General features: G+C 36.1%; 1 protein-coding gene across 1 annotated transcript; it reads left to right on the top strand.

Moving 5' to 3' along the window:
• The first annotated feature begins 300 nt into the window (after positions 1 to 300).
• On the top strand, positions 301 to 27,096 carry LOC134654842 (probable cytochrome P450 49a1). The gene is made up of 12 exons (XM_063510312.1): positions 301 to 412; positions 2,460 to 2,642; positions 19,198 to 19,363; positions 20,178 to 20,267; positions 20,646 to 20,762; positions 21,135 to 21,211; positions 21,533 to 21,728; positions 23,313 to 23,457; positions 24,572 to 24,735; positions 25,578 to 25,656; positions 25,947 to 26,150; positions 26,980 to 27,096. Exons 1-12 carry the CDS (start codon positions 310 to 312, stop codon positions 27,094 to 27,096), a joined length of 1,641 nt encoding a protein of 546 aa, XP_063366382.1. The 5' UTR covers positions 301 to 309.
• Positions 27,097 to 27,625: the final 529 nt, after the last annotated feature.

Below are 27,625 nucleotides of genomic sequence, written 5' to 3'. Positions count from 1 at the left end.
CTTATAGGATTGTCCATCCAAATTTAAACAATAATTTTGTATATTCGGATTTCATGACTTGACTGTAATTTATTTTAAGAAGAACTATTTAATTTATGTATTAAACCAGCGATTTTTTGCAATCCTGCCAACCTATTTGTTATGCCTAAGGCTATTTTAAGAAAATGATACAATGGCGCGCCACGCGAAACTTGCGATTATGGCGATTCCACCGGTTTTAACGTTTTACCTCAATAACTCTGAAAATATACAAAACCAGTACTCAACTTAGTACCTATCTCATTGTTGTTACCAGGTTACCAGTTGAAGATGAGGAGTCAAATCCGCGTGGCACAGTGGCCTATCAAGAGCTACTGCCGGCAGGTCACCACCAGCGCCAGGCACCGACAAGCTACTGAAGGGCCTCTGGACAGTACGTATAATCTTACCTATTACCAGGTTACTAGTTGAAGATGACTCAGATCCACGTGGCACAGTGGCCAGTCAAGAGCTACTGCCGGCAGGTCACCACCAGCGCCAGGCACCGACAAGCGGCTGAAAGGCTTCTGGACAGTACGTATAATCTTACCTGTTACCAGGTTACTAGTTGAAGATGACTCAGATCCGCGTGGTACAGTGACCAGTCAAGAGCTACTGCCGGCAGGTCACCACCAGCGCCAGGCACCGACAAGCGGCTGAAGGGCCTCTGGACAGTACGTATAATCTTACCTGTTACCAGGTTACTAGTTGAAGATGACTTAGATCCGCGTGGCAAAGTGGCCAGTCAAGAGCTACTGCCGGCAGGTCACAACCAGCGCCAGGAACCGACAAGCGGCTGAAGGGCCTCTGGACAGTAAGTTTTGAGTAGATCCCGGCAATGATCACAAGGGGTATATGGTATATTATACTGCATACAGTGGCGTAACTAGGGAGGGGCAGAGGGGGCAAGTGCCCCGGGCAAAAGGCTACCCCTCCGCCTTGCCAAAGGCAGCAGGGAAACTTTTGTCAGTCGTAACACCATTGTGAAATGCTGGTGGTAATATGGCCCACAGCTGCATAAACATCGAATAATCCCATATTTCCGCTCAGAGGGCACAAGGTAAGGGTTTAATTTTATCTTTTGCCATACCATACCCCAAGGGGTTTCATGTACTTTATATAATGTATAGTATATTGAATGCAAATAAAGAAATGAAATGAAATAAATGAAACGTGTAAAACAACCCAATTATAATCGAAAATATAAGTCTAAAATCTCCCAACTATGGGTCAAATAACTACTCTAATGTCTTCGTTTAAGTGAAGGTAATTATTATTTAAATGCGTCCAGCTCTATGACAAAATATTTTCATATAATGGAAGGATAAACTAAAACAAACCGAAAATAACTTGAAAAGACTTATAAGTATGACACGTTAAACCGGGCCGTGTCCAGGCCAGAGCTTCCGGAGCTTCGTTTTCTATGGAAAGCATCACATGACCTGTCATTGACATAGAAAAGTAAGCGCCGGAAGCTCCGGCCCGGACACGGCCCGGTTTAACGTGAGTCATCCTTAAGAGTTTGCTACTATACCTACTTACCTAGAATGCCATGTAGATACATACTAATACACATACCTACATGTGTTACGGCACTGTTTTATAGAGCATGGAAACAAAGGCGTGTTTAAACAAGAAATTAGATACCTACCTAACTTAGTACCTACTTGTGTTTTAATATATGGCTTTATAATATCTTGGTCCGTAATAGTTTTGCTAAACAATATTGTGTTAATTAAATTATATACCAATGAATGTGTTAGAATTCAATGAATCAGTGGTTTGTAGGTATGTATGTATGTATGTATGTATATCCATTTTATTGTCCGCACGAGAGAACGAAATGATAATATTTCAAGTTTTTGTTAGCAAATGTGTTGAGGTGTTTAAATTATACATTATTGTTTTTTGTTCACTTTGTTTAAGTGCAGACATCAATAGCAATAAAATACATACGAGGGGAAACCGAAAGTTATTAGAATAGGTAGAGAAAACTTAAGTAGTTAGGCCGGCACTCTTTAAGCTTAGTTTGAGGTAAGGCCGTCGAGCTTACACAGGTAAGATTGTCTCCAAACTTTTAATCACTACATCTTGTAAAACAAAGTTCCTCCGCCGCGTCTGTCTGGATTACTATTAGCGTTTGTTTGTTCGCGATAAACTCAAAAACTACTGAACGGATTTCCATGCGGTTTTCACCTATCAATAGAATAGAATGATTCTTGAGGAAGGTTTATGTGTATAATTTGTAAACCCGGGCGAAGCCGGGACTGGCTCCGTAGACAACATGCCAATCGCTATCGCTCCAAAGCGAACGAAACGCAACTGTCACTGTCACACTAATATGGAAGAGTGATAGAGAAGATAGCGAAGCGCAAGCGATTGTCACCTTGGTTAGGCCACCGTCGCTAGTTATTTATAAAATCAATCTTTCTTTTCTCTAGGTGCCAAACTACCACCTCGGCCATGCCCAGTCCAAGGCCACCGTGCCCGGTCCACACACGCGGCCCTGGACACTTCAGTGTTCGAAACTGTGACCCCTTCGTCCATCAGACCCTGGGAGGAGGTTCCTGGACCTAAACCTCTGCCGCTGGTGGGGAATACTTGGCGATTCGCGCCCTATATCGGTAAGTTCATGATGACTTAGGAAGTCACTTTCGTAGAATCATAGAAGTAATGTATTAGGAATAAGAAAGTTTAGAGTACCTACGTATAAAGGATGACTCACGCCAGACCGGGCCGTGCCTGGGCTAAGGCGTCCGACATGTCATTTTCTATGACGGCTGATCGGTGATCACGTGGTGCTTTCCATAGAAAACGAAGCGCCGGAAACTCTGGCCCGGCCCCGGCGCGGTTTAGCGTGAGTCATCCTTATGTATATAATAAGTAATCCGCCCGACATATACAGGGGGTCAATAAAGCAATAGCGACCTGGAAAATACGAAAAGCTGTATTCAGAAGATACAGCGGGTGGTTAATATATCTTGGAATAAGCTGTTGTCAAAGCAAATAGGTAATTTACGCAACCACAAATTATTTCTGAATACTTTCAATTACACTTCATTCCGATTTTGGTCGCACTTTTGAATACTTGATAGGTAATACTGTACAGTCACCTGCAAAAATTTGTTACTATTCGACGGCCGCAAAAGAATGTAACATGCTCTTATGGCTCTACAAATAAGTTCGTGTCAGATATTTTTGCAGCCTCCGTTGTGTACCATATTAGGCTTAGATGGATTCTAGGTTTCTTCAAGACATTAGTAATGATAGAAATGACAGCTACTCGTAGAAACCTCAGTAATATGGTAAGAAAGCTAGCGTCTTCATAATTTGTTGCATTCCAGCCAAGGACCGGAAAACCCCTCTTTACGCTTAATCCTATCCATTCGGTAACCCAATCAATTCGGTTACCGTATCATTCGGTAACCCTATCATACTGTTACCTGATTGTAACGGTAAGCTTATTGAAACGGTAACCTTAACCTTTAACCGAGTTAATCTCAAAACCCCATCGCGTTAGGGTTTTTGTTAGGGGTTTTTAACCGGTTTTTATTCAGTTATGGTAACCTTTATTATCGGTTGCTTATTGGTTTGCTACATTCGTATTTAGTGATGTGCCGTCAGTCAAATACCTACTAAAAGAAAAAGTTAATTTATTAATAGAACTAATAGTTTATTTTGTTATTTTTGTATTTTTTTTTTTAATTTTGCATATTTTAATGTTTTTGTTTATTTTAATGTTTTTGTTTATTTTACTTATTTTGTCTATTTTTTTATTTTGTTTATTTTACTTATTTCATTTATTTTATTTGTCATTAATTTTGTTAATTTTATTTATATAATTTATTTTGATTATTTTGATTATTTTATTTATTTTGTTTATTTTTTTTTATTTTTTATTTTATGTATTTGATTTACTTTATTTACTTTATTTACTTTATTTACTTTATTTACTTTATTTACTTTATTTACTTTATTTACTTTATATACCTTATTTACCTTATTTACCTTATTTACCTTATTTACCTTATTTACCTTATTTACTTTATTTACTTTATTTACTTTATTTACTTTATTTACTTTATTTACTTTATTTAATTTATTTACTTTATTTACTTTATTTATTTATTTATTTTATTTATTTTATTTATTTTATTTATTTTATTTATTTAATGTATTTTATTTATTTTATTTATTTTATTTATTTTATTTATTTTATTTATTTTATTTATTTTATTTATTTTATTTATTTTATTTATTTTATTTATTTTATTTATTTTATTTATTCAATTTATTCTATTTATTCTATTTATTCTATTTATTCTATTTATTCTATTTATTTTATTTATTTTATTTATTTTATTTATTTTATTTATTTTATTTATTTTATTTATTTTATTTATTTTATTTATTTTATTTATTTTATTTATTTTATTTATTTTATTTATTTTATTTATTTTATTTATTTTATTTATTTTATTTATTTTATTTATTTTATTTATTTTATTTATTTTATTTATTTTATTTATTTTATTTATTTTATTTATTTTATTTATTTTATTTATTTTATTTATTTTATTTATTTTATTTATTTTATTTATTTTATTTATTTTATTTATTTTATTTATTTTATTTATTTTATTTATTTTATTTATTTTATTTATTTTATTTATTTTATTTATTTTATTTATTTTATTTATTTTATTTATTTTATTTATTTTATTTATTTTATTTATTTTATTTATTTTATTTATTTTATTTATTTTATTTATTTTATTTATTTTATTTATTTTATTTATTTTATTTATTTTATTTATTTTATTTATTTTATTTATTTTATTTATTTTATTTATTTTATTTATTTTATTTATTTTATTTATTTTATTTATTTTATTTATTTTATTTATTTTATTTATTTTATTTATTTTATTTATTTTATTTATTTTATTTATTTTATTTATTTTATTTATTTTATTTATTTTATTTATTTTATTTATTTTATTTATTTTATTTATTTTATTTATTTTATTTATTTTATTTATTTTATTTATTTTGTTTATTTTATTTATTTTATTTATTTTGTTTATTTTATTTATCTTATTTATTTTATTAGGATAAAGTTCATTTATTTAACTTAAAAGGTAATAATAAAAAAACATTACAACTAACTATGAAATCTATAAATTAAAAATTTAAAACCTAAACTAAAATTAAAATAAACCTACTTAAAAATTAAACTAATACTTATAATATTATATAAAAACTAAAATGCAATACTAATAAAATAGATGTCAATAATATAATTTATTTGTTTTTTTTTATTTATTTCATTTATTTTATCTATTTTATTTGTTTTATTTATTTTAGAAACTTACAAAATTAAAAGTAGTAGTATGTAACTACAAAAGTTAAATTAATTCAGAATAACATTCTAATTGAATAAAACGTTATTTAGTATAATCCTACATCTGGAATAAATATTCCGTTTTGTCTTTTTCATTTAAAATAAAAGTGTCATGATTTATTCACTTTCTATTTATTCTAAAATAACGAGTGCAGGAATTATTCTTATTCAAATCGATTGGAATAAGAATGAAATTTCTGTTTTTATTCTTATTCTTATTCAAGTTATTTTTTGCCCAACTCTGCTCTAGATTACTCTCGTGTTGTTGAAGGTGACTATTGAACAAAATCTGCAAAATATCTTTCATGTATGAAGTCAATTATTTGCACTTCCTAGTACCTAATAACATGAAGATAATAAATATACCTACACGGGCGAAGCAACATGCGTATTTAAATCGAAACGCTGCGCTCCGCTGGCACGCGCTACAACGCAAGTGCACCGAATGTTTAAAGGTCGTGGTATTTTCTATTGTATTAGGATATTTAGGATTAAGCAGAATGCGGTGAGAGTCATAGTGACAACAATAAAGCCTTATTATTGTACTACACTACAGTATTGTTATCAGTACTCTGCCGTGTCATGACTAATTGATGTAATTGTAGATACATGAGTTAGTGGTAACAAGGTTAAATGGCATTTATTTGGTCATATTATACGTCATATTATATGTAGTACAATGTATATAGATAGTAAAATGAATTTCACCCCTCTTTTCAATGGTCGGATTGATTTGAATTTTTTGAAGCCTTCGAAACGGTGATGATAATTTTATAATGAAGCTACATAGAAAGTAAACTGCGAAATTATAATTATGATGGTTCAATGTATATTTCTTTGCGTATTAAGTATGTATTTTGTTTATTATTCCTACCAGCCTTGAGGTCTTACGTATGCTATCTCTTTCACACCTACGGAAAGTGAATGAGATAGTAAATTACTGCAGGTAAGAAAAGAGTCCTACGCTTATCACTATAATTAAATAGATTTGCAGAAAGTTGCAGGCGTGTTTGCACTTGAGACCGTCATTCATTACTCATTGGCAATAACAATAGGATTAAGTCGTGGCGTGGTGAATTCTTTGTCAGCATTTGCTAAACACGTGCGGCAAGCGTTGTGTCAAATATACCTGTTAATTTCCGTCTAAATAATAAATGCAAATTTTAAATATCAGAAGAGCTTTTAAAAACACCATAAATCTTGGTAGTAACTCGGATACTGAAACCACATACTATAGTTCGTTTTTTTTTAGCATTAGAAATAAGGTAATAGTACATTATTGCAGAGGCCGGGAAAGGGCAATTCGTGGATGAGTTTCGATTCGTTCGAAGAAGACGAATCCACGAATTGCTATTCCTGCCGAGGCATATATAGTGCTTTTCTCCAAACATGCGAGGAAATAAGGTAAAATAATAATTATTTAAGCAGCAAGCATCACTCAAATCGAACCTTCACATCAAAAATGTCAAAAACAATTTCCCTCTAAAATATTTTTTTTTTAAGTTAAGGGCACAAACTTATTCTGCCATTCAGTACCATTCAATATAATTGTGCAATATAGTTGGTCAAACCAATTTGTCAGTCAGTAAGAACCAGGAAAACTATACCCATCCTTTTCTTTTGGGTGCTAGTACTAGTGTAAGACAAAGATAGTATGATTCTCTCTGTCTCTGTTTATGTACACGGATGAGATCCTTAAAAAAATATAAAAATAATCTTTGATTTTATTAAGCAGTATTTGCACGATCATACACGAGCACAACGGTCTTGTAAGAACGAGACAAGTAAGGTCGTTTATCTTACTATCTCACTCTATCCTATAGGTTGAAATGATAGCTGATCGGGTCGTGTAGACGCGGCTCGCGGCTACAATAATTGGCTGTTTGCGTTTTTTATTTTTAAAAAGTAAAAAACACTACAGTAATAAGTCATTACTGTAGTGTTTTTTTCATTCCCGTCCGCTAGAACAGGACAGCGATAGTTTGATTTTTTTAAATTAGAGTTAGATTAGACAATAACGTAGAACTTCCCGTACTATTTTTGCTACAATAAGGTGAACATTTCCGAGCATATTGGAGAAAACAATCTTGATGTCTCTTTTAATTGAAAAGCACATTTTAAAAATAAGTTACGGTAAATATGTAACAATTATGAATCTAATACGATCTTTTATAGTCTTCTGCTTTCATAAGTAATAGTTATGGTTTTTAAAAAGTGTTTTTCAATTAAAAGACATGTCAAAATCGCTTACCTTCTTTCAAGTTCTTTCTAATGCTAAAAAAAAATGAATTATAAACATAATTCGAAAACAGAAAAAAATCATGAGTATTTTCCCCATTTGTTCCTGTCCAACGTGATCGCCGCGATACATGAGGCGGGGACATATGGGAATGATTTAACTGAAGCGCCTATTCCCATCTGTGCCCGGCGGGGAGAAATAGGAATACACCATATCAAGCCATTCCTTATCCTACCTTTAAAAACATCTTTTTTAGGGTTCCGTACCCAAAGGGTATAAACGGGACCCTATTACTAAGACTCCTCTATCCGTCTGTCTGTCACCAGGCTGTATCTCATGAACCGTGATAGCTAGGCAGTTGAAATTTTCACAAATAATTAATTTCTGTTGCTGCTATTACAACAAATACTAAAAACAGCATATAATAAATATCTAAGTGGGGCTCCCATACAACAAACGTGATTTATTTGCTGGTTTTTGCGTAATGGTGCGGAACCCTTCCTGCGCGAGTCAGACTCGCACTTGGCCGGTTTTTTATTTTTTACATTAATTTAGGCACAGTGAGCCATTGAAGAGTTTCGCTATCCACCATCCGTTCAGAGCAGCTGAATTGTACCTGATGATTTAGTTATCACATTAAAATAAATACGGGTATCGTCCAATACCAAGACTATGCGGCAGTAAATTAAATTTGTAAGATTTTATTGCATAAAATCAGGTATAAATTAGTCAAGAAACATAATAGTTTCTTGTCTAATTTACTTCTATCTATACGTAACGCCTATACGGCACCCATACTACATGTTTAATCCAGGAATATTATTTAGAATATAAAATCATGATTATATTTATTTGATTAAGAATGAGATGATTCTTATTCAATTTTTTCACATACGAATTATTTCCGATCAAAATTATTTGAATAATTTTGACGGGAATAAAATCAACATGATTTTATTCTTAGGAATTCTTATTTAAATAATGATTTTATTCTTGAATGCCCAACACTGCTTACTAAGTATGTATGTAATGTATGTATCTATTTAATTTAATCAAAACTATTTCACCTACCAATGTTATAGATACCCAATGAATATGTATAATGAATTCTGCCCTAGTAGCACGGTCGCATTTTTATCGTTTATCACCATGCCTGTCACGTTCTAACAAGTATGTAAGTGCGAAAGTGACGGGCATAGTGATAGTCGATAAAAATGGAACCGTGCTGAGCCCCCTGGTATTAATGAAAGATTTGTAGTATTAAAATAAGTTTATAACTGCTATAGATATATATTTTCTGATCGCTGCATTAAGCGGTACAAGGTAAATTACGACTTAGCTCATACAACTCACCGCATCTGAAAACATTTTAAACTAAAGTCTATTTTTTATTCGGTAGACTAAAATGACATTTCGTAGTATGAACATCATGTGTCATTTCATTTCATACTATGAAATGTCATTTTAGTCTACCGAATAAAAAAATAGACTTTAATTGCTTATTATAAAATAAGCTCATAATAACTAGTACATATGTCATTTGTTAACAATGGTAAAATATCTACCACAATCCGCTAGCGCATGTATCTTTATCACAAAGTGTTTTTTTTTAATCACTTCAGATAAATTATACCTAACTAGGTACCAGTAAAATTACTAGTTAGGTGAAAATTTTTCTTTAAATCAGTCTTTAATCTGTAGGTACATATCAAGCGTGAACCCGAAAATAAAAATAATAATCTAAGTAGCATAAAATATATCTAAATAATAGCAGATATTACTAGGATAGGATGTTGTTTACTTGCAACCCCTTTTCTAAAAATTTCTAAACTAGAATTGACAAAAACAATAGGAACACACAGGTATAAAGATAAACAAAGGAATGGCCGCGCTGCGCCGCGGCTGTCGCTCTAAAAATAATACTGTAATCGCTCACTTGTTTTAAATTTTAGCTTAAGGACTCAAAGTGCAATATTGTTTGAATTGACAATAAGCGAAGTTACCGGCAAAAAAACTTGTTTGTGCTGGAGGCTTCATAGACCGCCCATGCCAACCACGGTTATTCAATAATAAGTTGAATTTAAGTCTGCGTAAAGTTTACAATCGTTTGAACTGGTTCAAAACCTTATTATGAGGTAACAGCATAGACGGGGTTTTTATTTCGGTTACCGGTAACAGGGGTTAACTCGATCTGATACGGTTACCGAATCAAAGTGTTACCTTATCAGACGGTTACCGTTATGGTAGGGGTTTTTATAACCACTTCTAAAATAACCCTATGAAAAACCCCGGTTAAGGTAACCGGTTCCGGTCCCTGATTCCAGCACGACTTTATGTCACGAAGGGTCTCTCGTGTTCATGATTACTTTAGAAGGTAAAATGTGTCTTTCCATCTCAGAAAGGTCCTTATGCTTCAAGTGCAATATAATGTATCATGCATGCAACCACATGTCATCAACTAATGATCAAATTAGCGCCAAATAAAAACCGTTGCAATTGTTATTCTAAGTACGATGACACTTGACGATCGGCATACAAAACACAAGTGCCGTTACAAAATAATCCGGCCAAGGTCGCTGTTACTTCAGATGTAATTGTCGTGACATGTGGTTGCCGTGGTTGGCAATGCGTGGAAGTAGTTGAAGATTTGAAGAGATTAACGGGCTCCTAGCGCAGGGCCCAAGATACACAAGTTTTATCTCATTCTAACAAATAGCTTTGTCCCTACTTACGTAAGTAAAACTTACGAGTATATCTCGGGCCTAAGAGTACAGTCAAGAGGTTCGCAACTTAAACCGTTCAATCAAAGGAAGTTCAATACCTATACTTGGGAAAAAAATCTTCTGTCTAAATAACGATGTTAATTCTAATTTTTAACAAACAGAAACGTCTGCGAACTATGCTATTAAGCTTAGAACAAAATTTTAAAGTGGAAAAAAATACTGTCTTGGGTGAGACTTGAACTCACGGCGTCTGGACCGAAACTCCAGGCGCCTTGCCATCTGAGCCACCAAATCCTCATCCGATAACTATGTTAATCCCATGAAAAGGCCAAATTTGAATGTAAAGCTGAGAAATATATGCCTATGCATTTGTGTTAGAGCAGTTTCACATTATTCGATCCGATATCCTGTGTGGTACTTCATAAATAAGTGCAATATTCACACCGCCGCCCGAGGCCGCAAAATCCGCGATTTCTGAAAGGAAGCAAGAATGTTGCAAACTTGTTGCCTACATGTGCGTTCAGTCGTTACTGTAAAGGAAGTCTTGTATTTCCGACTAGGGTTTGCACGACGGATCCGAAATGTATGGGAATATCCGCGGATCCGGATCCAGATCCAGATAATTCCATACATTTCGGATCCGGATTGCAAACCCTATTTCCGACTATAGCTTATTGTGGCCACGGGGGCCTATTCATAATTATACAATTTGTTAAGGTTTCGGTCATGTTTTATTTTTAATCCACAACCCAGGCTTCGTCAATATAATCAAGCAAACACAAATAAAATAATAAATTTCACAGAAACTTATTGGTCTCTTGCGACCTCCGGGCAGGGGCGTTCTTTGCCCAAAGACTAAGCCCCTTATTCATAAAACTTTACTGGCCTGATTTAGTTAAATTATGTTTTGTCCCTTTCTTACAAATACATAAGTCAAAATGACAGATAAGGACCAACGATTATTAGCTAATTGAGGTTTGTAGCGCGTTTATGAATAAAGGGGCCCACTGATTAACAGTCCGCCGGACGGTATCGGCCTGTCAGTTATTCGGAGCTGTCAACTTTTTGTTCTAACAATGCGGCGGCGGTAACACTAGGGTTAGTCAACGATTAGTTTGTAAAGTTTTTTTATGTATTGTATTAGATTTTAGTTTGTATGTAAGGAGTTTATGTATTTAATAAGTTGGAAGTATTGGAAGTATCTTATGGAAATAGATTCGACACCAAAAACATCCACATCACGCTTAGTCCTGTCTTGATCATTTATTTATTTATCGTATGGCATATCTATACATGTCTGATCATGAAATTCGCTTACGCTGATTTGGTCCCTGACAACGCAACAATAACGTCATTAGAATAGTCATTAGCCCTTTTCGCTCGCACTTTTTGGTGTGCGACATATTAATACTCAATAGGTCGTATAATACTCGTAATATCAAAACATTAACACATTTCTGATTTAGAATTGGCCTCGTGGATGCGATGTCTTCAGGCTTGAATGGCGGTTTGTGGTATTCGTGAGGCCTTGTCTTAAACTATTTTTACACCGACTTAAAAATTAAAATTAAAAATTAAAATTAAAATTATTTATTTGGTAGCATACAATTTTTCATAATTGGGCTGGTACCTCTTTTTAAGTATTGTAAATACTTGTATTAAGAGAATACCGCTCTTCCACTGTTGGTAACTTACAGTTAGTTTTTTATTTTATTTTATTATGCTATTAACATTAGATAACAAGCAATTACAATTAAACATTAGAATTAGAATTACAAAAACAGTAGGTGTCATGCCAAATATTGATATTAAACTAAAAACTAAAAACTGTATATGCAACAATAGGTACAATTCCAGTTATTTTCTGAACAGTAGTCTAGCGACTAGTGTACGAAATAGGTAAGTACTTATACTTAATAATAATGGTAAGAATATTTTATATAATAAATATGTGCGCGCGGGCGCGGGCGTATGTGTATGTGTGTGTGTGTGTGTGTGTGTGTGTGTGTGTGTGTGTGTGTGTGTTTGATTGTGTATGTGTGAGTGAATGAATTAAATACGATTACATTAGTTTCTAGATATTATTTTCTCTATGTCATTATAAGTTTTATATTTTAGCCATTTTATTATTTTATTTTTACACTCGAAATTGGAAGAGGAATAAATATCTATATCTATATGTTTATTTAAGAAGTTATATAGGTAGGCAGATTGTGTAGTTTGTTGCCTCCTAGCAAATGCAGTTTTTACTGTCGGAATGATCAAAACATTGCTATTTTTTCTGCGTGAGATTTTTGTGTCTGGCTTATAATTGGTATTTTTATGAGTTTTTAGTGTGAGCTGAAGTATGTAGAGTTTTCGTACAGACAATTGGTCACAGATAATATATAGGTCGCTAGTAGGGAATGTGTAGGGTTTGAACAACATAACTTTTAGGAGTGCTCTTTGAGCCCTTTCAAGCTCTAGGAACTTAGTTTTGGTAGCACCGCCCCAAACGGTAATGCAGTAAGCGAGTACTGATTGCGCTAGTGATACATAGATTTGATTTAGGAGTGTTTTAGTGGCTACATGTCTAAGGTTTTTAAAGGTCCAGATAAGTTTACGGGTTCTTGCCATAATGCTTTCAGTGTGTGCATGCCAAGTCAAACGCTGATCAACCATAACACCCAGATATTTTGTACTTTCTACTTTTGTTATAATTGGACAGGAACATTTAGTTTGTGTAGGATTTTCGCAAGTGTGGATCCTTATCGAGAATTGAGAGTCCGGCTGTGTACGTGTATAATTTGAGAAGGCGATATAGTTAGTCTTAGATGTGTTTAAGGTGAGTAGGTTGTTATGTAGCCATCTTGCGATTTTAGCTAGTCCCCGTTCTGCGTGTTGTCGTACCTCTTCCCATGTGTTTCCCGAGAATACAATGGCAGTGTCATCGGCATAAGTAAATATATTGCCTGAACAGAACAAAGTGAGGTTGTGGCATTATTTTTGTCATTTTGTCATTGCAAATGTCATGCTGAACTAGCTTGGTCCGTCTCTAACCGTTAAATTAATTGTCTGAATGCCAGAAATTCATAATTTGACAAAACAAATTTATTTGTTTCTTATAAGGCTTCTTTTTAGGGTTTCGTACCCAAAGGGTAAAAACGGGACCCTATTACTAAGACACCGCTGATCGTCTGTCCATCCGTCTGTCTGTCGCCAGGCTGTATCCCATGAACCGTGACAGCTAGGCAGTTGAAAATTTCAAAGAAGATGTATTTTACCGCTATACCAACAAATACTAAAAACAGAATATATGTAATAAAGATTTAAGTGGGGCTCCCATACAGCAAACGTGATTTTTGTGCCGTTTTTTGCGTAATGGTACGGAACCCTTCGTGCTGTACGCGCAGCTCGCACTTGGCCGGTTTTTTAACGAACAAGTTTTATCTTCCGCTTCTGGCCCAGCTACTATGCTCAGGTATAATTCAAGGTCCAACATTAGACCTAAACGGTGACCTTAACGTAAACTTCCTGACTTCTAAATAATAGCTGAACTTGAAGAGGTTATTTTGAATTCGCTACTTAATGAGAAGGTCAAAGAGGGTCAAAAAAAATGGCAATAAATTCGACACCAAAAACATCCGCAACACGCTTAGTCCTGTCTTGATCATTTATTTATTTATCGTATGGCATATCTATACATGTAAGAGCCCGTACCATAGTCACTGACAGTGTCAAAACTGACATATTTATGTTGTGCACTAACACTAATTTTAAGTATTCATCTTGTTACTAACATACTATGGGACTTGTCCTGAAATAAATGTTATTCATTCATTCATTCATATCAGACTCATATTTAGAAACAGTTTCTCTAAATTAAAAACTAAAAATGTTTGTTATGTTTTTACCCGACTACCAAAGGATATTCAGCACACATGTAACCCAAGCTCTTCGCAGTTAAATAGGCACTCGTGAATTATTAATGTTGACTTCTAAATTTGAGTAGGATTAAATATCAATCGCCCTTTCACTGCTCCTGGCACTGACACCTGAGTGCGACCTATTTGCGTGGAGATGGACGGAAGTGTATACTGAATGCTTGATATTCTGTGAGGCGATGGATGCTAGGTGCTCAACTGTTCCAATGTAATTTGTCTACACTAGTGTAATGTGCTTTTATTGTTGTTGTTATAATTATTATTGCTGTTAGTCTAAGTTTCGTGACGCATTGGTTTAGCTGTAAAGTCATGTAAACATGTTTATCAATAAAAAAAAAAAAAAACAAGTAATATAATCCGTGCCATCTCTATTCTGGTTTACCGCTATTCGACTTTGGTATAAGCTTAATGATGATATCACCGTCTTGATATCTCTATGACGTCGGCTTTTCAAATATGCGTTTTTTAGCAAAGTAGTAATAAAACCAAGATGGCATATGGTGAGACTCAATTAAGTCGTCTGATGATAAAGCTCGAAAGGAAAGACAACACTAAACTAAAACGATAAAATAACATTGAGTAGGTAAGTAACAAACGTACGAGTATCACTAAACCTTATAAATTATAAAACAAAGTGCCCCGCCGCATCTGTCTGTTTGTGTGTTTGTTTGTTCGCGATAAACTCAAAAACTACTAAACGGATTTTCATGCGGTTTTCACTTATCGATAGAGTGATTCTTGAGGAAGGTTTGTGTCTAATTTGTTAACCCGTGCATAGCCGGGGCGGGTCGCTAGTAATTGTATAATAAAGAGTCAAACATATATTAAAAAAAGAGCAGGCGACGTTTTGTCTATAACTACGAGTATCTACAATTCTACACTATAAGAAAGGATTTTACTTAAATGAAACTTATTTTCACGAGTTTAAGAACCGTATGAAAAAGTAAGAGAGCTTGCTGTTAATTTTACATAATTACAATTTTTATGGATCTTTCTTTTAGTAATAAGGATAGTTTAGAAACTTGAGCCACCTAAATTATGTAATTGAAACGTGACCTAAATTTGTTTAAATGTCGCATTTACATACAATAGAGAGACAGTATTTAATATGTTAAACCGTGTAGAACATGTGCATATGGCTCTCTTCAACTCAAAACTACGTACTAAGTCAACTTTCATTAAGAGGGGGCTATCTCAAAATTGTAGTTTTTTATATTGAATTTTTTGATTAAGAAAAACAACACGGAAACTATAATAGGTATATTTGCTAGGGCTGACTCCAACTAAAACGCTAAGTTTAAAGCTAGCTCGATAGAAAAAATCAATCAACATGTCTAATTTTCATTTATTTTCAGTTGCCCTGCATACCCATAGCATGGAAGTATGGATGATGATAAATTTTCTATGCAATAATGAAAAAGGTCATCAACATCTTTGGTTTGGTAGCTGTTAAAGTCGTTTATAGAGAAATGTGGTTTAGATTGCCTGTAGTGCGTCAAAGTTAATTGCGTTTAGATTGATTTTTAATGATCTGTACCAACATTATCCCCTGTATAGTTACATTAGTTAGTTAGTTACTATTAGTAATTACCTGATTACTTAAAGCCGGTTTTATTAAAGTTTTTTTTAGTCATCAGAGCCCGTACCATGAGTCACTGACAGTGTCAAAACTGACATAAACACCATCGAGAACGTGATTTACTTTCTATACATCTCGTTCGCACTAATATGCGAGTACGAGCGAGATGTATAGAAAGTAAATTACGTTCTCGATGGCGTTTATGTCAGTGCCAAACTGATGGTAGCCGTACAGGGGCGTTATTTAGGATTTGTTCCGAATCATATCCATAACACATGTTTGTAGAAATGACAACCAATTTTTTCACGTTTTCGGTTAACTGACATAAGCGCATAATTCTATTAAATGCCTAATCGAAAGAAATAAATTGAAAAAAGTACTTTAATTTGTTTAAATCTAAAGTTTCAAGCGCCCATAGGCTGTGGTGGCTGCTAAACATCAGGCGGGCTGCATGCTTGTTTACCACCGTCATGGTAGGTATATAAAAAAGGGTCCACTCTGTATGTATGTGGCTCCGTAATGAAGGAAAATTGTTCGAGTTATCGTAATAACCAATCAACTAGCCCGTATCTAATAGCAATCATCGGCGCAGCGCACTCTCACTTTCGCGCATGCGCGATTATAGGAACAAAATACCATACTAATACTCATTGTGATTAAAATTAACCATAGACTAGGAATCCTCTAGACGGAGTTTAGAGTAATTATTTCATGAAACCGATGCTGCCAAAAATACTGGGGTGCGGGGGACGAGGTGAGCGAGTCCCGCGCCGTGATTGGTCCGTTCAAAGACACGGACGTCACACAAAGACACTTTGACTCGGAAATGCAGTAAAACTACCGTATATTTGTGGCAGAGGGGGTAGCGCTACTATGCTTAGTCTAGAGGATGTCTTGTCTGTGAAATTAACTGATATTATTAGAATAAAGACTGTATTGTGATAGTTATTCATTATAAAATTGACGATCACGCTTGGCGTAGAAATAATTAATCAACTTGCATGAACAGAACATCTTTGTACTATTAAACAGATGCCAACTGTAAGATAGGTAATGCTTCCCTGTTTATTTATTGTTTATTGTAAACAAATAAATGGCTACAAAGTTGATTTATGAAAAAAATAAACTGCTTTCATACCATAATTTGTCACATTGCGATACAAGTGCGAAATATAGAAAATTTACAACGTTTGGCGTTAAATTAAAACACGATCGAAGGGAGACGAGAGGGAGAGAATCAACACGAGTTGCGAATTACCTATTCGCACATGTATCGTACAGCGCTTTACAGTACATATGACCCTTTGAATTTTCGACATAGCCACGTAATGTGCTAATTATCGCACTAGTGCGGTAAAGTACCACCAAATGTACTGTTGTTTGTTTTAAAAAGAATTAACGCATCATGCACTTAGAAAGAAACTACATAGTATTCGAGCTTTTGTCACAGAATAAATAATAGTACTAAGTACAGAAGACTCACTCTCTAACAAAACGCGTCTGTTACGATCAGCACAGATATGGCCGCTAGGTGGCGACAGCGCCACGCGCGGCATAAGGCTTTCCCCAAACGGAAAAAACTTGGGGCCGAACGGACGTACTTTTAGCTACCTGTAGCAAAGCGACGAAATCGCGGAGTGAGCCACGCCTGCTTTTGTCCAGAGACTAAGGTCGCCATTTATAAATCAGAAATCACTGGATATATTATGATTGAGTAGATCATAGCGATCATTCGATCATCATATGATTGAGTAGATCATAGAGATCAATCGATCATCATTAGGTTATCTGTAACGGGACAGTGATTGACTTTCTAGAAACTAGTTTCAGCTAATATATAATATACGTGAGTAAAAGTCATATTCATTATTCATGTGTACCGACAGCCGCCTACGTAGTAATGCTTTATAGAATACGAGCGACTCGCCCCGGCTTCGCACGGGTTAACAAATTATACATGAACCTTCCTCTTGAATCACTCTATCTATTTAAAAAAACCGCATCAAAATCCGTTGCGTAGTTTTAAAGATCTAAGCATACAGACAGACAGACAGACAGGGAAGCGACTTTGTTTTATAGTTACTATGTAGTGAAGTAGGAAATTCGCAACGAGTGGCGATAAATTGAAACGACCGAAGGGAGTGTTTTAAATCGACAGGACTTACGAATTACCTTTTCGCACGTGTATCGTACAACGTTTTACAGTACATATGGCTCTTTAAATTTTCGGCATAGTCACGTAGGTATTGTACTAGTTACCGCACTAGGGCGGTAAAGGAGAACCATATGTACTGTAATATTTTAGTAGTTTGTGTTACAAGGGATCAAAATGATATATTTCAGTCAAGGGCGTATATTGAATCCTGAATGAAGCGATGGATTCTACAATAGAATCCCGTACGTAGTGAGGAATTCTAAAGTAGAATCCTGAGCGTAATGAGCTAATGAGGGATTCAAGTGTTAACGCCCAAAACGGAATAATTTTAATACCGTGTGACACATACTGCTTTTCACATCAACTATGAGGAAAATAAAAAAATCTTAGTGTTGACACAATCTGATGCTTAAACAGATTATTTAAGCTAAAAAAATAATGTGCAAAAAAATGTAAAAATAGTGTGCTATTAGAACAGAAAAGTGTCACTTTGATCCCTCCTGGCAGGGAGGAAAAGTGCCAGTTTAATCCCTCCTAGCAGGGAAGAAAAAGCTCTTTTCCGAATAGGTGGTGTGAAAAATATTTTGAAAATATTATTATTTTAAATGTTTTTAAAATATTGTGAAATATTTAAAAACCTATTTTTTTATGGCGCTAGCGGCTCAATTAAACCTGGAGTTACCATGGCTTCCAGTACAATTTGACACTGGGTTAACGGTTTAACCGCTTAACCCCGGGTTAGTGGTATGGTGCAAGACGCTTATAAAGCCATGAATTTGTAAACAACATCGAAATATGAATTTTCCTTTTTCTTAATTCCATATTGACGTGTAAAAGTGCCTTTGTGGCCTATTTGCTGAATAAATGTTTTTTTTTTAAATAACATGGAAATATAAAACATGTGTACCACAATACAAAGATTCGCCAAACTGCGGGGCAGTTTGTTGGCGATGACCTCGCTCTTTTTATACGTATGTACATCAAAAGCAGGTACATAATTTTTGCACTGTCCTACCGTCCCAGCGTAGCCCTTTCTCATTATGTACCTATATGTATATTACAAGTGAACATAGGATGACTGAGACTTCGCTGGTAGCGCGAGCGCGGGACAGGAGTTCAGCGGTGCTTAATGTCGATGTTTGTTTGATGTTTTCAGGTAACTACTCAGTGGAACACGTAGACAAAGTGTGCCTGTCACTCCGAGAGCAGTATGGGAAGTGCGTCAAGATAGCAGGTCTACTCGGCCGTCCGGATATGCTATTCGTCTTTGATGCTGGGGAAGTGGAACGGGTGTTTAGGTCTGAAGACGGAGCTCCTCACAGGTAGGTGGAAAAAAAAAACACCTCACAGTCGCACGTGTATTTGAAATATTAAATTAAAAATTATTAACGCTCTATACGCTCTATGCCAAAAAATCCATTGCATGCCATAAAAATTCAAACTTCCGGATCAATTTCTATCAAACATAGCTAAGAACCGTAGTTCTCTACCCGTAAGTCTCTATTGTTTCCCAAAAAGTTTTAAGTCATGTATTCATGAAATAAAACTATTAAAACGGATTATATCGCGTATATTGAATTTATACCACATCCCGACGTTTCGAACCCTCTACCGTGAACGCTGGTCAACGGGTGACGGGGTTTCATGAATACCTAACTATCGCGGTAACCGAAGACAATATCATAATGTCGTATATCGTGTATCGTAATATCGTTTCTGAACCGCGTTACTTTTCAGGATTGCCATAAAACAAACCTAACCTAACCTATCTATAGGATAATCTTACAAAAATCCTGAAAAGTTAACGGTTTCAGTTTTATGAATAATGATAATGTGACAAACAATACATTATGACTTAAAACTTTATGGGAAACAAAGACCCCAATAACTACCGCAAGGAAACTCGCTTTTACGTAAAAAAACCACGTTCAAATCGGTCCATCCGTTGGAAAGCTATGAATGCCACAGACAGACAGACATTGGTGTCAAACATATATCACCCCACTTTTTGCGTCCGGAAAAATAATCAATGGGTTGTTTGTATATGAATGTTTACCGCTTTCTTCCAAAAGAATGTGTTTTTTTATTCATTTATAAGAAAATGGTTAATCGTTTATATTCTTCGTAATTTTACAGACCATCGATGCCTTCGTTGAATTACTACAAGCACGTTTTGAGAAAAGACTTCTTTGGCGCCGAAGAAAATTGCGCAGGAGTCATTGCCGTGTAAGTAAAAATGGTACTCATACTCAAAAGCAATAAAAACTGGTTACTTTCTTGGGAAATTCCTTTACAAAGTGATCCGTTGAAATGGCTACACAAGGTTAGAGTGTAAATATCTATAAATATCTAAAATGTCATTCAATAGAACTTGCTAACTATGTAAACAAACCGCCATACTAAAATTGACACTGACTGTCAATTTACTAGTAACTTTTGTTTACATAGTTAGCAAGTTCTATTGAATGACACTTTAGCTGACTATTTTCATCGAATTTGCTCGTTAAAAAACCAAAGGCATCATATTTTACTTCTTAGAACTAGCCCTCGAGCGAGGGAATGATTAGGAGAAATCAATTAGGTATGCTGTTGGTATTATTACAGGCACGGCGATTCATGGTCCGCGTTTCGCACAAAGGTCTCACGAGTTGCATTGAGCACCAGTGCCGCCGCACAGTATACGGTGGCGGTTAGTGAAGTAGCGGACTCCTTTATAAACAGGTAAACATTCCACCTACCTTCCTTCCTACACGTACAGTCAGTAGCAGAAGTTGCTAAGAGGGTTGCTGTTCAAAATTACCTTGACATGCTCTTATTCTCTTATACAATAAAGTCGCGTCAAGATCGCTTAGCAACATCTGCTGTTGACTGTACCTACCTTATTTAGAACTAGTTAACCAAACACAGTTGATGGACTGATCAACGTCACTCAGCAGAGAACTGTATAAAACTTCCCATACAATAAAATTTAGCGAATGTTTTAATGGTGATACACGGTTTAGTGCAACCGACCGTTTCGTTCCACAACAGTGTGTTTCGTTTTTCAAATCAGGTTTTGGATGATTACTATCAAATATACCTATTTATTTCCAGATTGCGCGAAATTAGGAAAGAGGACAACGAAACGTCAGAGGACTTTTTAAATGAAGTTCACAAGTGGTCGTTAGAATGTAAGTAGCTACAGTATTTTAAAAATACAATGGAATGTCACTGAAATAGTCACTATTTTATTTAGTACCTTATAAGGAACACTTTGCCAGTGTTGTGATTTCCAAGTTAGTGTTAGGAATATTAGTACTGTAAATGCCATCAAATATCATTAGACCAAATTCGCCTTACTAACTCTTTGAGCAGTTTTTATATTGCTTGTTTAATTTTAGATATATTTAGGATTCATAGTTTTAGCATTTTATTTAACAAAAAAGATATGTAATTAATTGTAAGCAAGATTTGTGAACAAACGTTTTATTTTATTTATGTATTTTTTCTAGCCCTCGGTCTAATCGCCCTGGACACCCGCCTGGGCTGCTTCCACGCCTCCTCCGGCTCAGAAAGCCAGCGTCTCATCGACGCCGTCAACACTTTCTTCCTCTGCGTTGGACAACTAGAACTCAAGGCGCCCTGGTGGCGATTGTGGAACACTCGCATGTTCAAGGAATACGTTAACGCTCTTGACACTATCCTCAGGTACTTAAAGTCACAGAATAAGTAATAGTACTACCGTACAGAAAGGACACTTCCTACAAAACCGAAGTTTGACAGCGATTCAGGGTCGAATCATGATATCTCTTTCTAACTTATGGCACTATCCCTTTCGGCTATTTAGGGTTGTCAAAATTCAAGCCATTATCTTATCGGGTCGCAAGTGCACGCAAACGGACGTCAAGTTGTGTCAACCCTAATAATTGCTTGGACCAATGCCGAGCCGAGCGGAACCGAGTTTGCCCGAAGTCAGGAGTGTCTCCCCACTGGTAAAGTGTCATTCTATGGAACTTGCTAACTATGTAAACAAAAGTCACTAGTAAATTGTCATTCAGAGACGATTTCAATATGGCGGTTTGTTTACATAGTTAGCAAGTTCTATAGAATGACAATTTAAGATGGCTTAAGCAGGAGGCTAAAGCTAGTGCCTCATTGATGCTGTCGACATATTCTTCTGCATTAGACAACTAGACCTTAAAGCCCCCTGGGGGCCCTGGGGCCTGTTTCTCAAAAGCTTGTAACTTGTAATACAAGCGGGTGTCACATTTTGACAGCTTTTGTTAGAAAGGGGCTTCAAGGGGCTTTTGTTAGGGAGGGTATTACAATTTACAAGCTTTTGAAAAACGGGCCCCTGGTGGCCGGCGGTGGTGGTTGGTGGGTTTGGAATACTACAATGTTCAAGCAATATGTACATTGTACACGCTCTTGACACTACCCTTAAGTAAGACCTTAGCGTAGTTGCCTACGCCAAATGAAAACTGATGGTATCTTCATTAAAAAAGCTTCACCTTTTTAGGTCTAAGCTTATACCTGAACTCCCAGTCACATCATCAAAGATACGGCGCCGCATTCGTACCATGACATCAACTTGTTCCAAGTCATTTTGTAAAACAATCTAATACAGTCAGTCTTTAACCAACCCATTTTCACATCTCCAGAGGCGCTATGGGTTGTGAAAACTCAACTCAAAAACTCAACAAAGTTAAAGCGGTACCTTCAGTACCGCTTTAACTTTGTTGAGTTCACATTTGAGATCCAGTTCTATTAAATATATTCTATTTCATATGGGTCTTAAAAGAGTTATAAAACAAAAAAAAACTCTTCTAAGTGTTTATAGTTCACCATCGGTATTTTGTTTAAAGCCTTTATAATTGTTCAAGTAATAGACCGTTCTTCAAGAGGTCAGTTTTTCGCGAAAAGAGTAAAATTCAATTTAATTCGGCATATAAAAAGAAAGTAGACGAGACCCTCAGAACAAAAACTTTAAAGGCCTCTGGCCCCGTAGACAACATGCCAATCGCTAACGCTCCGTAGCGAACGAAACGCAACTGTCACTGTCACACTAATATGGAAGAGTGATAGAGAGACACAAAGCGATTCGATGGCGAAGCGATAGCGGTTGTCACCTTAGCCAAGGTGACCTGGCCAACTACTATTAAACGTCTTGCCGTGGCATTACGTTGAGTTCCTTTTTTCGTTCGTTCGTTTATAGATACCATCTCTTTTGTAACCAACCACGATACGTAAATAAATGTATTCTGTTCTATTCTATTGTGTAATTATTTTCAGTGTAACTCTAAGCCACGTGGAGAGAGCACTGGAGGAGAGCAGGGCCAGCTCGAGCAGGTCTCTGCTGCAGGATTTGGTGGCTGCCGCCGGCACCAGGGTGGCTGCTGTGGCAGCCTTAGACATGTTCCTAGTGGGGATAGATACGGTAAGCCTATTGCTTTAATTTTTATTAATGTAAGTACCTATCTGTTTTAATTTATTCGAAAAGATTGATCGACCTCACTGGTGACCGAAGAGCTGGCAGCGGAAGCTGCTGCTATAATGTATCTTTTAAACGTAAACAGGACGGTTTACTCATCTGAATATTCTATGTATATAGTTATCCATGCCGTAATCGGCAACGGCGACCCTAGCTAATTACGAGCGTGAGCTCTGATATCAGCGTATCTCGCGAGGAATCGCGAAGTGTATTAGCCTCGCAATACAGCGGGGAAATGCTGCCAGCGTCCTCGGCACCATGCCAAAAGGGTCCAATTAAAAAAAAAGATTGAGTATTAGTTTTTAGTTTTAATTTAGTTTTATTTAGTCAAGTTAGTTTTTTTAATGAACATGATCATTATTATTTCAAATAAATTATTTATTTATACTATAATAATATTAAACTTTTGTGATTTAATTTTGTCTTATTTTAATTATTCTTATTGTGGCATTTTAAATTGTTATTTTATCTTGACATATTATTGTATGAAACTCTGGTTATCTGAAATAAATGTATTTTCATTTGATTATTGTTATTGAGGAAGTTTTTATAACGCCTTATAGAAATGGCGTAGCAATTTCGCAATAACTGTGAATGCGCTTAGATACATACATCGCTCGACCGGGCCCGGCCAGGCCGGAGCTTCTGGCGCTTCGTTTACTATAGAAAGCACCACGTGATCACCGATCAGCCGTCATAGAAAATGACATGTCAGATGCCTCGGTCCGGGCCCTGCCCGGTCTAGCGTGAGAGCGGTTTCGCACTACGTCCGATCCGAATCCGATCCGAATCCGTGAAAATATGGTCCGAAGTAGCCGTAGAACTATTTCTATGGTAATTTACGCACTCCGTCATCCGATTTCGGAAAGAAATCAGACGGATCTAGTGCGTAAATTACCATAGAAATAGTTCTACGGCTACTTCGGACCATATTTTCACGGATTCGAATCGGATTCGGATCGGACGCAGTGCGAAACCGCTCTGAGTCATCATGTATTTGGCTACCGGAGTTCCAGTAAATTTTTCCACTTTATGTCTGAGCATTGTAATAACATTTCAGACCTCAAACGCGGTGGCGTCAACTCTCTACCAACTGTCGCTTAGGCCACATGTGCAAGAGAAAATCTACACTGAGGTCTCACAAGCGTTGCAGGGTAGAGACCTTAAGCCAGGAGACATCAACCAGATGCCGTACCTTAAAGCATGCGTTAAGGAGGTATTAAGGTTAGCGCGATTCCAGAAAAAAGTACACAAGTAAATAGGGTCAGGACTCTGTTTGGGCAAATATAAAACACGGGTAAAAAAAAATAAGACTGTTTTTTAACACTCAAACACTTTTTTTAACATTCCTATTCCATTTAAAAAGAAGTTTACACCCAAGGCTTCATTTTAAATGCAATAGGAATGAAATAGAATAAGTTTTTGAGTGTTAAAAACTTATCTTATTTTGACCCGTGTTTTATATTTACACCACCTGGGGCTCGTTTCTCAAAAGCTTGTAACTTGTAATACAAGCGGATGTCACTTTTTGACAGCTTTTGTTAGAAAGGGACTTCCACTTGTATTACAAGTTACAAGCTTTTGAGAAATCAGCCCCTGACCCTACCGCTTGAATATGGTAGACGAAAGTGACCAAACTGAAGTATTATTTACCTATATATTCATTCATTAAATGTTTCTAACATGGCATAGAGAGCTAATTGTTGTAACCATGAAGACAGCTGATGGAGATGGCGCTGACGAGCTTGTGGTACGAGTAGGGTATGTTGTCAACCTAGTTACCGCATAATATACGGTAAATCTGAAGTAGAAATTCAGATTTTAACTTTTTCGACGCCGTGTCAAACACAAAAGCTGTCACGCTGACGCCACGTCACCGAAGTGTCAAAACTGAAATTGAACTTTATGCATATGCACGTAGGTCTGTTGCTCTGTGATATGTGACCGATTAATCGGTCTTTGGCGTTGAACCTACGGTGCGGATATATCGGTCATTGGCGTCCAAAAGGTTAAATCTTGTACTACAATGCGTATGGTTTTGATATTTCGGGGGTTTTTATTTTCAGAATGTATCCTGTAGTCATCGGCAACGGACGACAACTAACTAAAGACACAGTTATCTGCGGGTACAATATTCCAAAAGGGGTGTGTATACGTACTTTTCTTTGACTACTACTGAATAAGTAACAAAAATCCCACCAAAACATTTTCATGGAAAATGCTGCCAAGACGAGACCATGACGCATTGTCACAAAGTTATCAGCATGGATGTGATGGTCGTTCTTGTCTACGTGACAGCGTGATAAAACGGTATAACGTCACTTTCTATCCCGCGGTGCGGGTACCTACTTTTTCTTTGCACCTGACTGTACATTAGCTTTATAGAATTAGGTTATCTTAGTTTGAGTAAGTTAAATAATTATCAATAATTCCAGACTCAAGTGATCTTCCAACACTACGTAATGGGCAACAGCGAAGAAAACTTCACGAACGCATCTGAGTTCCGCCCAGAGCGATGGCTCAAGCGTTCCCCGCTGGACAAACACAACGCCTTCGCGTCGCTGCCGTTCGGCTTTGGCCGGCGCATGTGTCTTGGCAGAAGGTTCGCTGAGCTGGAGATACATACCGTCATTTGTAAGGTGAAGTACTAAGGATGACTCGAACTAGAACGGTCCAGTCCGGGTCGAGGCATCCGATACTTTGTTTTGTATAGAAAGTATCACGGAAGCTTAGAAGTGGCTGTGTTTAGAAAATACATACCGTCATTTGTAAGGTGATTTGATTATGGTTCCTCTCGGATTCAGACTACTCCAAGAACCGGCGCAAACGTCATATTTTATATACATTTCTTGATAACATGGCTCCATTCGAAAACCGCAGACGGCAACATCGATTTTGACATTTGCGGCAGCAAGGCAGCCGGCAGTAATGTCGCGCTGCGATACTGCGCTTCCTCATCTTTGTTTTTACTCGGTTCCGTCCAAAAACAGGCCATGATCCAGTCTTGGCAACTACTTAATCCCAATCGATCGTGGCAGGGTCGCTATGTGGAGGCCTTTAAAACACAGTGCTAGTTGCACCATCAGCACTTAACAGACTGATCAACATCACCCGGCGCGCTTCTGTCCACTGAGACGGAGATGAGAGGAATTGTCTTATTGTTTCCCAAAAAGGTTTAAGTCATAATGTATTATTTTGCCCGCATTTTCGTTAGTCATAATTCATTTGGTTCAGTAACGCGTCACTTTTCAGGATTTCCATTAAACAAACCTAACCTAACATAACCTATCTACTTATTGGATAACATTACGAAAATCCTAAAAAGTTAACGGAGTCAGTTTTATGATTAATGATAATATGACAAACAATACATTATGACTTAAAACTTTATGGGAAACAAAGGGACCCCGTTTGTAAATCGTTCAAAAACTTGTCTGCAATTATTAATTCAGTTTTCTTTCTCCTTAGATGGTGCAGGCGTTCAAAATGGAATACCACCATGAGCCATTGGACTACCACATTCACCCTATGTACACACCTAACGGACCTATACGGATCAAGCTTATTGATCGTGAAAGTAGTTAGGGCGTAGCTAACTCATTATAGTCAGTTTAATACTAATATCTGGGTGACCGAGCTTCGCTCGGAAAACATATAATAACTCGGAAATGCGCGTTTTCCCAGAGATAAGACCTAGCTAGATCGATTTTTCGCCCCCGAAAACCCCTATATACCAAATTTCATCGAAATCGTTAGAGCCGTTTCCGAGATCCCCGAAATATATATATATATATGTCGGGGACGGATGGTCCTAATGGCGGTGGGCGCGTGGGGGTAGTACCTAGATGTATTACTTCACAGCCAAAATAGTAGGTATGCTACCAACGCATGAAATAAACATTCAGACTCGTTACCCATACTAGTGCCTACTATATTTTAGTACTAAATTATCAAAACGACCAATCACTATTCCAAAATTATTTGAATCAAAATAAAAAGATCACATGAAACCGTTCAAATCTTTATTTTACAAAAGTAAGCTTCTAATGGCACATAAGAAATCAAAATAACACTTGGAATAAAACACTTAGCTAAACGGTTAAACAACGTGAGA

The sequence above is a fragment of the Cydia amplana genome, chromosome 15 (genome assembly GCF_948474715.1).
Source record: "Cydia amplana chromosome 15, ilCydAmpl1.1, whole genome shotgun sequence".
Classification (NCBI taxonomy): Eukaryota; Metazoa; Arthropoda; class Insecta; order Lepidoptera; family Tortricidae; genus Cydia; species Cydia amplana.
Note: the sequence above shows the minus strand (reverse complement) of the source record. Positions and strands in the feature narration are given on the sequence as shown.